The sequence below is a fragment of the Lissotriton helveticus genome, chromosome 12 (genome assembly GCF_964261635.1).
Source record: "Lissotriton helveticus chromosome 12, aLisHel1.1, whole genome shotgun sequence".
NCBI classification, from domain to species: Eukaryota; Metazoa; Chordata; class Amphibia; order Caudata; family Salamandridae; genus Lissotriton; species Lissotriton helveticus.
The window spans coordinates 307,442,828-307,459,292 of NC_136073.1; the positions used below are offsets into that span (position 1 = coordinate 307,442,828).

Below are 16,465 nucleotides of genomic sequence, written 5' to 3' on the forward strand. Positions count from 1 at the left end.
TATACTAGGGAATTATAAGGGGGGTTAAAGTTCTTGCCCATTGTGGGTACCAATTCACATATCAGTTTTTAAGGGGAGAACCCTGTCACTGGGGCTAGGGCAGCAGGTTCCAATGCACTTTCAGAGTCCTAACCATCTGCAGTGAAGCAAAAAGTGGGGGTCCCACGCCATTTCACAGGTGGCCCTAGTTACATTAAGAGGAGTGTTCTTAGTGGCCCCAGAGAGCTTTGGACATGCTGTAGATTGGGGGCATCACTTGTTCTGTGTTCAGGGTAGATCGCCTCAACCGTACTAACATTGTTTACCGACTCTCCGAGAGGTTGCTCTTGTTGATTCCCAACTGGGATCATTGTATTGACTTTACCAAGTAGATTTTAATTAACCTCATGGAAGCGAGGGTACTTCTGCCATGGGGTTTATGTGGTGCTTTGTAAATGCATAACTTGAAAAGTATACATTGTATTTTTTGTTGTTTTGGGCTTGTTTTGTGAATAATTTAATCTATTTTTATAAACCGGTGTTGAGTCTTTTGTGGCATATTCATTGTGTTACTGTGTGTGTGTTGTACAAATACTTTACACAATGCCTCTTTAGATAGGCCTGACTGCTCTGTGCCAAGCTACCAGAGGGTAAGCACAGGCTATCTTTTATTGTGTACTTAGCTTATCCTGACTAGGGTTCTGTCTGGCTTGGGTGTACACCTTAGCCAACCAGAAAACCCCTTTTCTAACAACTACCATTCCATCTTCTCTAGTGATTGAGACTACAAGGAGCCAACAGATTGGCATCAGTCAGCGCACATGCTGACTGCACTGACTTAAAAAGAATATTTGTTTTTCACTGCTTTTTCTTCTCAGAATTTTAATACTGGATTTTTAAGTATTTTCACACTATTCAGATTGTTTTAATAGTAAAATGTATTACTTGAAATTAAAGTTCAAGCTCATGTCCTTAAAAGAATTAAATATTTTATATTTTGAGTGGAAGTACTACGTAAAATGTCTTTGCTACAGTTCTGATGGAGGTTAAGATTAGAGAAGAGGTGGATTGACTGTGGACCCATGGGAGTCTACAACTATGGCTGGTTTAGAAAGCAGACTGGACTTTATCGCCATTGCATCTCTAACTACTGCATCCCAAAGATGGCACAGGCGAGGAATTAATTTGCTGGTGTTTTGTGCCTTTACCATCCTTGCATTGTGGGGCATCAACAGATTTAAAGGCGTATATTATCCTGCAGGTATAAACTCAGAACTGCTATACTTGGAAAAAAGGGACAGCAATTACATTGGACGAAAATGTCTTAATTCTGTGATTTTGTGTCATGGCCCACAAAACGGTGGTGGATGAAAAATCCCCTTTAACAGTCACATTTTTTTAATAAACATTTATTCATTATATTTGATTAAACTGTCTTTAACAATCTAAAGCTTTAGAAATGGCAGCTCTTTAGAAACCAGCACTGGCAAAGCCAATATGTCTCGCTTATTAGACCTTTTGGCTTTTTCCAATGGTTTTAGTCCTGCTGTACTGCATGGTTAAAAGTATTAAGGGGGGAAACAACCTTATGCCAGAACTAAAAACTGAGGCACATGAGATTACACTTTTCGACTAGGATCTAAGAGTTGGCCATACGGAAGACCTGGGATTCAAACACCGTTCTAGTAACTAACTATGGCCTGGAAGCCCACCAGCCTCTTCCTCCCATCCCAGTAGGTTTGTAGAAGAATCGGCGGCTTGCGCCCTCAGTCTATACACAAGTGGCTTCAGCCACAGCTTTAGGCTTCCCTGTGTCTGAGAAGCGACAGAATTAAATGACAATTTACACACCAGACTAGAGGTCTACGGGGTGCCCCTGGTGGCATTCCCAGGAGGGGCGCATATGTCTAAGTAAGCACTTGTAAATGAATACAGCCTGGAAGCACGAATTTGTTTAGTTTGTCGTGTTTCTTAGCTGTTTTCATTTACATTAAGTGATTGAAGTTAGGTTTGCCTCCATTCACAGAGAAAAATGCAGAGCATTTATTCTCGTTTTATGATACTGCAAAGACTTAGACGTTTTAAGTAGAGCTTTCTATAAACTGGTCTGTATTCATTCTTAACATTGCTTTTCTGTCTTTGTTTACTTTAATTATCAGTCCCGAATCATTAGGGCAGTTGTAGAGTGCATTTTAAAGTGTTTTGTTTCAACATTTTCTATTTAAAGTATGTACTAATAATAACAGGAAAAAATAACTGTTTTTGCTGAGTTTTCTGATTTTTGTATTGGACATTAACCGCACAAGCGGCGCATTTTCCCGCTGTGTGCTAAAGTTTTTAAAAACCCGCGGTTCATGACGAGCTCAGCTCGTCATGAGCGTACGAGAGGTGTACCTCATGACGAGCTGAGCTCGTCATCAGCGCCGATGTGGTTAAAATACTGGTCATGCTGGCAAGTGTGACCTGGAGCCCTGTAGTGCTGGGGTCAAAGACATGGTTAAAACCAACCAATATTCTCTAAGTATTTTGTTGTTTTTTCACCTTCACTGCAACTTAATATGAAATAATGCACACAACTTAAATTTAAAATACTTTCAAATGTAACTATTTGGTTGAAAATGCACTCCTTTGCATTGTGAAACATTAATTGGTTAATGCGATCACTGCAGATATCTGTTTCTAAGACCAGACTGTTACAGAATTAAAATTTGATTGGCGCTGTGCATAATAGTGTATATTTCTAGTGCTATGAGGTCGCAGCAAGTAAAAAAGTATGGTAAATATTTAAGGCATTATTTTTAAATTGCATTACACAAGATAGGCTGCCACACAGTGATTCCGTGTATATGATAAAACAAGTGCTTTCCAAGAATATATATTAGTAATAGCTAACTAGATTGTATCTAGTGCAGACATTTTTATAAGTCCCTTGAAGGGACACATTCCAAAACTCAGCACCCTTTTTTAAAGAGTTTTATATAGCGCATACTAGACCCGAGACATCCGGTATCAGAGCGCTTTTACATGAGCACCAGTTTTGTTACATATGGACACATTTGTTTAAGTGATTTGCCCAGAATAACAGGATGTTGAGCGTCATTGCCGAGACTCAAACCGGGGTTCCCCGGCTTCGAGGTCGACCGCTCTAGCCGTAAGACTACATCCTACCCTTACATTACCTCTCAAAAATAATAAATGTTTCTCATCATGATACTTCAAGTAACTCCTTAAATTAAATAACTTTAGAGACCCCTCCCTGTCAGCGCCATCCAAGTACTCCAGGTCCCCATTAACAATTCAGAGATGGCTGGAGCGGTTTATGTAAAATCAAAAACATTTTCTCCATACACCTGGCCAACTTCAACCTCTGTTTACATGTAGGTGTCCTCTCAGGTGAGTTGAAGGGTGGCAATGTGAAGGTAAAAGAGCCATATTCAGAGTCCTAATGACCCGGCCTCTGAGGCCTCAGAGTAATAGCACAGGAGAAAGCGCAATGATGCGAAATCCATGAATAGCATCAAAGAGATGGCCTAGAGAAGGGGGCACTATGTGGGGTCAAAATGTTTTGTTTACAAATGGACAGAAATTACTTCCTCGGAGAGAGGCCCTGAAGAAGGTGTTGAGAAATGTGGCTTTTTTTTGTTTAATTGCCATTATTACCATTAGTGCAGCAGATGCATGGCCAGTGGGGCAATGGTGCTAGTGTAAAGGGGGTGTTGAACCATTTCCTTGTTAGGATTGGTCCTAAGTCCCCCTTGCTGCACAGGAACTGGTCCCAAGCATTAGGTGGGTGAGATGTGGGCTTTTGCCATTTTTTAACACAAAGGGGCAGACAGCCCGCTTTGGGCCTCAGGCCTAGGAGTGATGGCTCAATAGTGTGGGCAGGGAAGTAGGTATTACTGGTGCTGCCATGGCACCAGGGCCCGGGGGTATGATGGTCCAACTAAACACCTATCATGGCTGTTTTACCATCATTCCTTTCTTGTGCTAGGGCTCATTGCAACCTTGCTGTGCCAGTGTCGCTTTACGCATGGAACCAATGGCAAAGGGAGGAAAACAATGATGCAGAGAAGACTCCTTACCTTGAGCATCAGAGAGCTTGCAGAAAGAAGGATGGGGCAGATTCACAAGGGGCAGAGGAAACTACCTGCTTCACAAGGCATTCGGTCTTATTAGTGAGGCAGGTGCAGTGTGACGGACCCACTACATCACAATTATGTCTGTCTTACTTTACAATTAAAGCAGGATGGATAGCATTAGGGCTGAGAGCACACTTCCTGAAAAGAGGCGGGCAACACATGAGAATTCATTATTTCTGAAAAGGACAGAGACTGTTGCAAGATCAGAGTGATGGCCTGGTTTGGTGGGGAAGGAGTGAAAGAGGCAGAGGAGATAGCCTACTACTCAGGGCTGCAACTATCATTAGTGCAGAAGGTGCAGTTACATTGGGGCCCTGGAGCATGAGAGGTTCACAAGACCCTACAGAAAGGGAGTAGTGTTTATTTGTTTATTTCAGGTTTTTTAAATGTTTTTTTTCTTTTTTATAAGTCTCAAATTTAGTGTATCTAATGAGATACTGAAAATGTATCCTTGAAATTATCCCATATTCTCTGCCCCGTGTGCTCACCACTGCCCTTCCTGCCTCCCAAGCCTTTCCATAAAGTTTGGAAGGTGGAGGGGTGGGGCTGACTTCAAAACATTTTTGTAGGGGAAACCTCGGAGTAAAAAGTGCACTAGACAGTGTTACAAAAGCCTAGCGCCCAAGCCACAACTGCAACCTTACCACTGCAAGCAGTTAAAGCGCATATGCTCACTGTGCCTTGTATGCATGCACAGTTCAGAGAGATTGGCACCCTTAGTACTACTGCCCTCTGAAGGCTAACATTGCTTATTTTATAATTTTTCTATACAACTTTGGAGCACTTCAGTGTTCGTGGCGCTAACCGGTTCAAGGACCCCTGTATTTTAAAGCGGCGCACAGGAGTTGGCTAAGGTTGTGTGACCGTCAGGTTCCAGCCAGATGTCCCAATGCATTCCCCTGCTGGGGTGAGGCATGGCCTCGAGGAATCAATACATCTCCATCAAGAAGAGATATTCATTTTTTTAATTTTATTTTGGAGTTTTATATAGCGCTGGCTAGACCCGAAGGTATCTGAGCGCTTTACAGCATTTGTCGAATAACAGTTGAGTAAGCAAAGAGTGGGACAGTAAACACATTGTTCAACGATGGGTCGTAGATCAGTTAAAGTCCTGTTGCAAACGAATGTAGAGTAGTCGTGGAGGAGGTAATATTGCGGGCAAGAGTAAGATGCTGTAAGAAGTTGATGCAGCAGAGAGGGTAGGCGGAAGAATGTACTGAAAATACTTGCCACTCCTTCATGCGCCATTCATGATTCAAGATGGATACATTTGGCAACCTACAAAGTCTTGCTTCACCCATGTTCTGATACCCAGTAATGAGCAAAGTTTGTGGCCTCAGTGCCGCGTGGCAGGGCTGGCACGTCGTCCGATTGGACCTTTAAATGGCACTCACTGCCATTGTTAGCATGATGAGCACTGCCAGCATTGGGTCAGAATTCAATACCTTTCTAACACTAAGTGGTACTTACGTGCACAAGAAATCATCACCAATTTAAAATTGAAATTAAAGGAAGTTTTAAGCTGAGAAGTCCACGAAAAATGGTGGCGTCCTGGCAGTGTGTTGGGTTTCCTGCAGGCATAAAATGAGGGTGGCTGCCGAGAATGGGTGTGAACTGAAGGGGGCAAACGTGCAAAAATCAGGGAAAAACCCCCAATACTTGAACGTTTTTGTTAACATCTTGCAAGAAGTTTGCAACACTTTAAATATATACAAAACTGCTAATGTAAAAGGCAAGAAGTAAGTGTATTTCCAGTGTTGACAAAGGAAAGGTGCACCCTCAAACTGCATCAGCAGTGAATGGAAGGGTTTTCTCCACCGGAGATGGCAAGTTTCCACCACGTGCCCTCGAGGGCATTCTGTGCCATGCAGACACATGGGCTGTATCTCAGAAGTTCTCCTTCGCAGGGGGGGGGGGGCCTTGGGCGTTTGCCTACTTTGCTCTGGCCTTAAAACGTCTCCCCCCCCCCCCAGAGCTCCCGTGACTCGCTGTATCTGATGCCAGCCCTCGCCCACAAGCAAACATAAGTGCGAGGAAAGACGGGCATTCTAAGCCAGACAGAAGCCCGTGGCTGTCTCTCAGAAGGCACCCTCTGGTGCTGAGGGGACTGGTGATCCTGCTGAGTTCTGCACAATGACACACTGACCTTCCCCATCTCATGATAACCGATGCCAGCCCTCCCCTCAAAAGAAGGATTGTGGGGTGAGGGGGCAAAAGAAATGGGAGATAAAAGGAACAAGCATTTGCAATGCAATAGGTCTCGCATTAGGAAAGTTTGAGCTATTGGTATTGTAAATGACATTTTTTTTTATTTATGTGTTGGTTTTGAAAATAGCTAAAGTAATAGCTTTGTCATTTACAATGCCAATAGTTTTAACTTTCACAAATGTGACACCTATAGCTTTTGTAATGCAATATGTGTTGTATTTTCACGAAAATCCAAGAACAGAAGTGAAATATTAACTTTTTTTGTGACATTTATAAGACAGACGTCATTGTTGTTCGAGTACTTTACGCTGGTGTTTGGATTCCTGTAAATCCCCAGTGTTGCAGGGTGCTTAAGAATTTTGTGATCACAGTGGTACTGTATTCCGGGCTGGGGGGAGGGGAGGAGAGCGAGAGAGAGAGAGGGAGGGGAGGGGAGGGGAGGAGAGAGAGAGAGAGAGAGAGAGAGAGAGAGAGAAGGTGGGGAGGAGAGAGAGAGAGAGAGGGAGGGGAGGAGAGAGAGAGAAGGTGGGGAGGAGAGAGAGAGAGAGAGAGAGAGAGAGGGGAGGAGAGAGAGAGAGAGAGAGAGAGAGAGAGGGGAGGAGAGAGAGAGAGAGAGAGGGGAGGAGAGAGAGAGAGAGAGAGAGAGAGGGGGGAGGAGAGAGAGAGAGAGAGTGTGTTTTTGCCTCTTTCTTATATTGTGTTTTAATTTAACCAAAGAGGTCCTGTGATTAAATTTTAGGATGATGCTGGCTCTACTGGATCTGTGCCACAGCATAATGCATTCTGGGTATTGTGGTTTTTACACTAAGTACACCTGAAAAAAATATCTGTAATGAGGTGGTCACCCTACTCCGCACTACACTAAAGCGGGCAGTGGGAAAATTGATTTTGGCTCTATTTTGCCAAAGAATGCTGCGCTTCAGAAAAACTGGGTAGTGCTAACAATAAAGAATTTGTGTGACAGCAAGGTTTTGCTCAATTCTTCAAATAACCTTTATCACATAACTTCTATGTAGGGCTTTAAGTGGGATGACAAAAGTGTAAGGTCTCAAAGGGGTGTGGCCTATGTAATTAAGGGAGTGGCTTAAACACAAACAATTTCTGCGATTCCACCCAACTAGTATGTTGGTTCCTCTCAGAGCGTCTTGTAATTACATCCGGATATATAACAAGTGACATACACCTAAAATCAGCCAGCACTATTAGCTTGGTCAAGGGTTGCTAGCTGTTACAATGATTGTGTTGTAAATAATTTTGAACATGTTTCAATTCTTAAAATGTGAGACTCAAGTAAACATTACAGAGGCTTGTAGGAGGCAAGGGGTGATGGTCTTCAAAAAGTGTTGCAATCGCTCATACATGCGCTTTTTCGCTCCACATCTGGTCCATCTACATATCTTAAACCTCACCCTGTTATCACTCTCTCCTAAATGCACTTATTACTTGCATCTCCCTCACTTCACCATCTCCACACACTCCGCTCACCTGTAAACACGGTATTTATTTTACTTTTGCTGTGTCAAGATTTAGGCAACTGTGTACCTCCTTCATACACATTTGCACAGAATGACGAATGCAACTGTAATAGGAGACCATTCCTCTGTTCTCTGCAGAGGCCACGGATTGGATGACCAGGTGTTCTGAACATCTCTTTTTTTTTTTTTTAGAAACTCGCGCTGCCTGCAGCCTCAACTACAGTGCTCTCAAGAACAAACCCATGGTGGCGACTCTGTTCAAAGTATGCACTATACAAGAGCAATATGTAGTGCTTTAAATTGGCAGGAACTGTCCGGTACCGAGTACCTACACTTCTATCATTTGAGAGAGTACAGTACCTGCACTGCTATATTTCCATTCAAAGTACTGACAATATGCTGTACGAATAACGTAAAAACACAATATAACACTCTTGGGGAATTCAAGAAAAACGTGAAATATAAACATAACTACATCACTGATATAGATTATCTTTAACATGTTTGTAATTCATTAATCAGAAATCGGTCAGTGCTTTTACTAGCAGAGTTAAGGACATGAATATAGGTATCCCTATAGAGACCCGTTCCAATGTGCGGTTTCAGTTACGAACCGGACGGACCCGGCACACTTAAAGCCCTACCTTTCTGACGGATCACTTCCACGACGTGTTTATGTTAAGAAAATTGCGCATTAAGAAGCACTGTTACAATCGACAGGGGGTACCAACACACCGGGTAAGATTTCCGTGTGGTCGCAGCCTCAAGACTTCTGGGACAAATACACAATCATGGGTGGGAATGGCTCAAATCTGCTTCACAATGGACACTTGACATTTGTACTCTAAAACACAGCGTATGTTTCTCCTCCTAAACTGATGCTTACCCGAGAACCACCTCAAACAAAAACGTGTGATGTGTCACTGCACAAGCAAATGAGCCCTTAAGAGCACATCACCAAAAAGAAACGAATTAAATGGCCTAAAAAAACGGATTCGTCAATGACAGCAGGCAGGAGGACCACAGAGCAGGGGCCTTACCTGAGGTGCAGAAACGTGTCACTCACAGAGAAAGCCACGCTGGAAAACGAAACTTTCGATGAACGTGCGGGAAGGGCTGCAGTTAAGCAACGTCATCGATAGCCTTGCCTTTTAACCCTTCCCTCTGCAGGAGTGCAGCGGCATCAGGAGCGGTGCAAGAGTTAACGCCAAAGTCCACGTGCCCGGAATGAAAGCCAGCTGCGGACTGAGAGCTGGGTGGGATGGGAAAGACCCCCTTCAGTGAATAGCTCAGAAAGAATTTTTTTTCAAATTACCAAAAAGAAATGCTCTCAGATCGCATTTTCCTTTCAGATCAATCGTATCATTTATTGTGCGTTTGCCACACAGAAGAAGTGCTCACCCAAACAAGCTCAGCATCCGGCCTGGGAGGAGTGGGAGGGCGGGGGCTCCCTGCGCATGCGCAACATTTTTAAGTTTCGTTTCCAAGCGCGAGCCCGGCCCCGGAGCGACAGCGAAGTGCCGTTCCTGAAGTCCCGGGACCCAGGACGGGGCCCGGGTGAAGACCAGCGAGGAGACTGCGGGACCCCCAAGCCTAAGGGGAGAGCCCCGCATCTTGCAGGCATGGCAGAGCAGCTCGAGTGCTCTGCGAGGCTCCCGAGAAGCCCGGTTAGGTAAGAGAAAGGAGGGGAGAGGGGGTTTCCTGTCTGGGTGCCTGCGTGTGTGTCTGTGTCTGTGTGTGTGTGTGTGTGTGTGTGTGTCTGTGTGCATGCATGCGCGTTAGGCTGACTTGCTGGGAGTATGGGAGGGAAGTGCACAGCGCGGCGCGGGACGGAACGTGCGCGTTCGCGCACCCAAATCTGCCTTTCACGCTCGTAACACCCTCTTGTCCTTCCTTCCCTCGAGACAGGCAACATTAGGTCTCCAGCTGGACACCTGCATCCTTCGGATGCAGTTTACCAGCTCGACCTAAAAAGGAGCAATACTCTGGATGGGGTTGAAAGAGAGCAGACCGAAAAAATAAGATTAGGGCAGACGGGGAAAGCATGATATAATGTGGGCCGTGAAAAGGAAAGGCAGAGAAGAGGGAGGCAAGAGAAAGCATGAGAGAACAAGCATTAGCAAAGTCAGCAGGTCTCGCCTTAAAGAGCTCTTAACTTTTCATATGCTAACACATACGTACCTAGAAAATGGAATCAGCCTCGTCATCACACTTTTCTTTTTTTTTTAATTCCCTATCCGAGATAGATACATAGATTCTTTTTTTTTTGTAAAGTAGTACAAAAGGACCTCTCAACAAAATTAACTGGAACGTTGGTCTGGGAGGGTTTCAAATACCCCAAAGGCAGGCAGAATCACGTGGATAAGAGAAAGCAATACAGGTGGGGGCAGAAACAGACTGGCGAAAGAAGCAATACAGGTGGCCAGACAGCAACGTGAAGCACAGTAGTGCACAGAAACTTGGTGCGCGAGAGCGCCAGGGTGTGGAGGATGGGGAGAAAAGCATCGAGAGACAGCTGGAAACTTGCGCTCTCGTGGAGCACTTCACGAAGAAGGGAAAAATTGTTTCGGGAAATCAAATTCCTGGGAGAATAGAAGCAACCAATCAGAGATACAGTAAGAGTCTATGCTTCATGGGAAAAACATGCACATGTGGGACGGGCTAATAGAAATGAGGCCAGCCATTAGAAAGCAAGGGAATGTGAATGACAAATGGCAAAGCCAATGCTAAACATTGAGGAGAATGCATTCGTAGGTCAACTTTGCATGTCCCCAAGAAGCTGTGCTGTCTGGTAGGCTTTAACCTAAAACTGCCTCCGGGTACAATGCGTTTCTTGCAATGCCTCCAGATGTCCTTTTGGTGTTGCAAATGGATGAAAGTGAAACAGCAGTTAACCTTCTCACCATTTGTCTTAGTGTCAAACAGATCAGAAGGGCCTATGTGACCTACTGAGGAAGACCAGTGCAACCCTCCTTGCCTCTACATAAGATTAATGAAAATGAAAAACAAGATGGTGATGCACTTTGTGGCGTTCTGTTGGAGAGGAAAGGAGAAACATCATGCCTCCTGACCTTAGCAGTTTTCTTGGTGCAGAACCCGATTCCTGAGACTCAGTGGCATTTGTAATTCTCTATTCCTATTACATACACTTTTTGTTTCACAAATTACTTCTGTTTATAACTTATTTTTATGCAGCACTTCTTAGCACATTTTTTACATTTGTAAGCATTGTAGATTACCCTTTTGACTTACTTTTTTAAGTTGAGAAAGTAGCTACTTATAGAAAATTATTCAGTAACGTCAACAAATAGTAGTCGCATACAAACGGAGTGTAGGGAATTGTTAAACATAGGTCTGTATTAATAACCCTTATTTTTCTCAAATACCTTTTTTCAATTGATATTAATTTGAAAATACTTTATTAAAACATGGTTGTCTCCAAATACCTCACAATTCCCTCGGACAATCCTGACCTGATGTTGGCTGATGCAAGCTTGTGGCAGTCTATTAACTGGAACCACCATTGTCTAAAGTCAAGGAGAAATATCACGCCATTCTGTCCCAATACAAGGTGTTGGAATTACAATGCCCATCCCTTTGATATCCCATTTTGGATGGTTTCAATAGAACCCAATATAATGAGTAATGTTGTGTGTAAAATCAGCCCACGGTATGGTCTTAAATAACTTTATTCTGAAACACTACCTGCACTATTTATATTGTGGACATATTTATTTATTTATTTATTCGCTTGTATAGCGCAGGAATTCGACCCCCGAAGGGGTATCTCCACGCTTGTGTTCTTACCAGAGCTATATCCAAATAAAGACAATCGGGGCAGAAAGAGAAAATATCTACATTGTCAGGAACAAATGAGTCTTTAAGCATTTCCTAAAAGTGGCAAAATTGGGATTTTGCCTAAGGGTGAGGGGCAGGGAGTTCCAAATGCAGAATAGCTTCACCATTGTCTGATAGAACTCCTTTGTTGTATAATAGTGTTGCAGCTGTACTTGAGCTGTACTTTAAAAGAGGGGATCCATACACACAGAATTGATTATCGGATTTACTGGATCTCTCCCCCCCCCCCAATGGATTAAATCTCCTCCTAGCATTGTTTTGCAGATATTTGCACTTACAACCCATAAAAATACTATAATAATCAGACTGGGGTCATTCTATGGATGAAGCTATTTCCATTGAGGAAGTATTAGGGAAGGTAGTGATACTCAAAAGGCTAGTATAGAAGAGAATAGATGAGTGATCAGTCATTTTGTGGAGTATAAAAACGATTTCAGAAGATAGTAAAGGTTGTTGCCTGTCCAACATCTATGAGCCACATGGTACAGTGTCTACTACTTTGCTATGCAACATTTCACACAAGACACAAAGTAGTGATCCTGTTTACTGTGATTTCCATGAAATGCCAAATAAATGCTCTACAAAGCAAGTGTCGATTCTACATTTGAACTTGAACCATTGCTAACAAAAGAAGGATTGGACGAGCCAAGAGGTCTGGCTGGCATCTTGAAACCTGACTAAACTATTGGGGAGAAAACCTTGCTGTATAGGAAAAAAACAAAGGAAAAATGTATATAATCCATCTATGAGGTAAAGAATATAATGAGCTGGTTAAGTGTACTTTTCAGATTTAAAATCACTCGTTCATTGCAACAGAAACGCTCCAAAGGAGGCAGAATCATACAACCAACAACTAATAGCATAAGGTGGGAAAAGAATACTTCTCTGGGTGGACTCTGGAAGCCCAATCTATATTTGAAAAGAAATTGATAACAGTAGGTCTCACATATTGATGTGCTGCCACGCCACAACCAAAAATAAGCTACCTTCGCACCAAGATCTGCATGGACTGAGTTGTGTTTAGGTAGTATGTTTTTCATTGCTTGCAAAGATACGTGTCAGTCTGGAGACAACACTGTACTTTATACTACTTCTGTTCTCTAGAGTGATCTTTGGTGCTCATTAACGTGACGCAAATGCAGCCAATCAAACAGATTGGATCGAAATGAGAATCAGACATTTAACAGGAAGTAGCAGCAGCATAACTTGAACATTCCTCTCTCTGATGGTTTGACGAATATGTCACATTGGTTTACAGTGTGTGCACATGCCTTCCGGTCGATATGTTTTTTTGTGCCTTGCTATTGGCGAAGCTGAAGTGATTCATGCTCACTGTTTTTTCTTTGAATCCGGACTTCCAGCCGTAAGGTATTGAATAGGATCAGGATCTAGAACGTGAAGGCCGATCACTGAGGTTTTAGATGCACCCTTTATTGCTTGCAAAAAAATTACTTGAAATCCAACTTCTCCTCTCCAGAGAACTTCTCCTGTCCAGAGAGATAGAGAACTCTTACCAGAGCCAGAAAGAACCTGATCACATGGTAGAGTATACAGTCAAGTCTTTTATTCCATTACATAATATATTCTCGAGGTAGATCTTGCATACCTTGAGTCACTAAAAGACTGAGCCTAGGAAATAATTCCTAAGGTGTTGTGGTGTCATTCACACTAGATCTGAGCTATAATCTGAGTAAACAGCTGCTCTTTGTAGTCCACGTCAGTTCGCATTGATGTTTTACAGTCCCATGCAGAACAACGTTTTTTTCTTTGCTTAATCATTTGTAGGCTCTTGATTTCTAATCCCGAACCTCCTAGTGCAAACATTTTCTTCTATGAACTAGTCTAAACATTTGCATTTTAGCGGGGGATTGGATGGTTTCTTCTGGGCTAGAGTCGGTGCAGCTTAAATAAAAATCTCATTTTAAAAACTTGGAAATTAAGTTTATGATGAAAGGAATGAACCTTTAGCAAGATCTGATATAATAGCCACTATAAGACAAATGGGAAAAGCAAGATTCGCCTTTTCTAATAAAGCCGAACTCGAAAGCTTTACAGAGAGCCAAGGATTTGCTAAGAAACCACAAAGCATTACACGAGTTCAAGGGCTGCTGAAGTTCACAATGGCAGCCACAGATATGTTGTCTTCTATAGCACCAAAGTGAGTTTACAGTCTTCAAGTGAACACTATCACAGTGTGCAATGCACGAGATCTTGTGTTAGGTTTTCTGCATCAATGTCACAGAATCATCAAGTTGTATGATGTCAGCAGGATTTCACCGGAGGCGCCAAAGCAGCCGATCTCACGACTTATAGGAGAGGTTATCAAAAATATTGACAAGTAAAGAATAGGCGAATTGTAAACTCAAGACCGCAGCACAGAAAGACAGCAGGTTCAACAGCAGTAGATCGATCAGCAACACTTAGTCAATTCCAAAGTTTGTACTTTTTGTCATTGTTCAGCTCTGGTGATGTTTAGTGGGTTCATCTAAAGAGTTTTATGCTTCAATGTGTATTCCGTGTGGAATGGTACACCACTGGACACAAACACAGTCCATGGCCTGCCCAAAGCTTACCATTTTACCAAAATACCACAAGAATAGGATCTTCGTACCGATACGTTTTTGTAATAATCGCTGCAAAGGTGTATCATCTAAACTAATTGTAACAAAACTCCTCTAGAGGATTTTGAGTTCAAAGCCAATTATCCCGAAACCAGTTCTGAGCACTTGACCTAGTCTCAAAAGCAGGCTTGGCACAAAAAACTAAACCCGCCAGTTTTTGGTTGGGCTTATTTCTGTGGAGGAATTTTTTTAATTTCTTTTGGCAAAGTTGTAAATATTGAATTGTTTAATAAATTGGCATTCCAACCTGAACAATTGGCATCAACATAATATATTGTTGTGATAATGCACACAATAGAATAGACGTTATTGTATGATTACTTAAAACCATTACATAAGTATCAAACGGCAATCTAAATTGCGCAAAAGGAAAAAAAGAAAGCAAAAGAATATGAACAATTCATACCCCTTCAGTTCTGCTTCAGATCATAAAACCATTGAGTTAAAAAATTTACATAAAAGCACCTTCTGTATGAATGCATAGCTTGTTACTCTGTGCTGCACCCTAGTCAGGGGAGGGAGGGAGGGGGAGGGGGGCTGCCAGCCGTTTGGGTTGCTTGCTATTTCCGGATACCTATACTTTAACAGTTTCCACATCAAATAGATGAATTTGCCGAATTTTGCCCGATGTGACACGGTTCCCAGAGAGAATAAGAGTGTGCACCTTTGTGATGGTATGTATGCCGTGGTGTAGAAAGATTGGCCTCAGAAACATGTAGCGGACGCTATGAAATGCTGGGCAGCAGTGTGACAGGTGAAACAGCAACTTCTTTTTGTAGTCGCACAGTGTGCAACGTATGGTGTTAGTGATTTCCAGCCGAGGTTCAGTTCTCTTATTAGGAGAGGCACCAGCCTGGCCCATAATACTAGTTCTAGACAGCGTTTACTCAATGCTTGATGCAGATACGGTTGTCTGGTATGGGTTGTGTAAGATGTTGTTAATGCATCATATGTGCCCTTCTCCAACAAGGTCATAATGTCATAATATCAGTTTCTCTAGGAAGCTGGGTCAGTTGCTTTTTTATGGCAGAGTAAGGAATTGTGTTTTAGATCCAGTCTTCTATAACTCATTGTTGTGTGTGTGTGTGTGTGTGTGTGTGTGTGTGTGTGTGTGTGTCTACTACTTTTCATTACTCACTACTACTCTGTCTCTACTACTCACTAACTCCAACACGCTCTCTACACAATATCTACTACTCACTCTATACTACTCTCTACTACTCACTAACTACTATTGCCTACAACTCACTCCTACTCTATACAAGTATACTCTCTATTAATCAACTAGTCACTCTCCACTAACTATTAATCACTGCTAATACTCTCTAATGCTTACCCTTTTGCCATTATAAATGACAGACCATACCATATATTTATCGGTTTAAAAAAAAAACAATAAATGAAAAAAATGACATTTGCAATGCCAATCGCTCTAACTTTAACAAAGACGAGACCATTGCATTGTTGTCAATCATCAATTTTCTTGGCCTTTTCGGCCATACTGCGGGCCATTACTTGTAGGGTTTCCATTTGGACTTCAAGTTTATGGGACAGCCATGTCAAAGTATTTAGGCTGCCATCAGAGAGAAACTTATTGAGATTATCCTGCATGGGGGAAGGGTCCAACAATGAGTAACTAGAGTTCTTCTGTAAGGGCTCTATTAGTTCTTGGTGAGTTGTGGTTTCCTTTACTAATATGGTGCCTACAACGGATGCGAGGTTTTGAGGCATGCCTCTCAAGACTGACCTAACCGTTCAAGTTGACTAGCCTCGACAGGCGGCTAGCCCTCTCCTACCTCATGTCCTCTCACATTATGGACATGGGCGATGGTTGTCTCTCTACATTGGTCATAATTGTACAGAGAATAGGCCCCTTGTCTATGTACTCCTTCATTTTCCATATATTCTAAGATTTATGATGCGGTAGATCGAGTATAGTTGATGATAGTTCTGTTCTTCAACTGGGCATGGGTGAAGTGAAAACTAACAGCGCAGACAGCAGCCCGCACTCCTGGGCATTTTTGGCAAGGCAGTCTCAGGCTGTGAGGCACACACATGGTCACAGCCCTCCGGCAGCCTCGAGCCTGCAACCATACCGAGGGCAGAACTTCAGCTACAGTAACACACCGGCACTGCAGGCATCTGATCGCGTGCTGAAGCTAAAAAGCAAATTGTAGAGTTAACA

General features: G+C 42.8%; 1 protein-coding gene across 2 annotated transcripts in view; it reads left to right on the forward strand.

Annotated features, from left to right (window-relative positions):
* Nucleotides 1-16,465, forward strand: part of WTIP (WT1 interacting protein) — a 333,161-nt gene that overhangs the window by 217,772 nt on the left and 98,924 nt on the right. The window contains exon 4 of one of the 2 annotated variants that reach the window (XM_078670591.1): nt 7,994-8,064. The exons of the other annotated variant lie outside the window; for it this stretch is intronic. Within the exon in view, the coding sequence (XP_078526717.1) occupies nt 7,994-8,064 (71 nt within the window). The remainder of the gene's footprint in view (nt 1-7,993; nt 8,065-16,465) is intronic. 2 annotated transcript variants of the gene reach the window in all.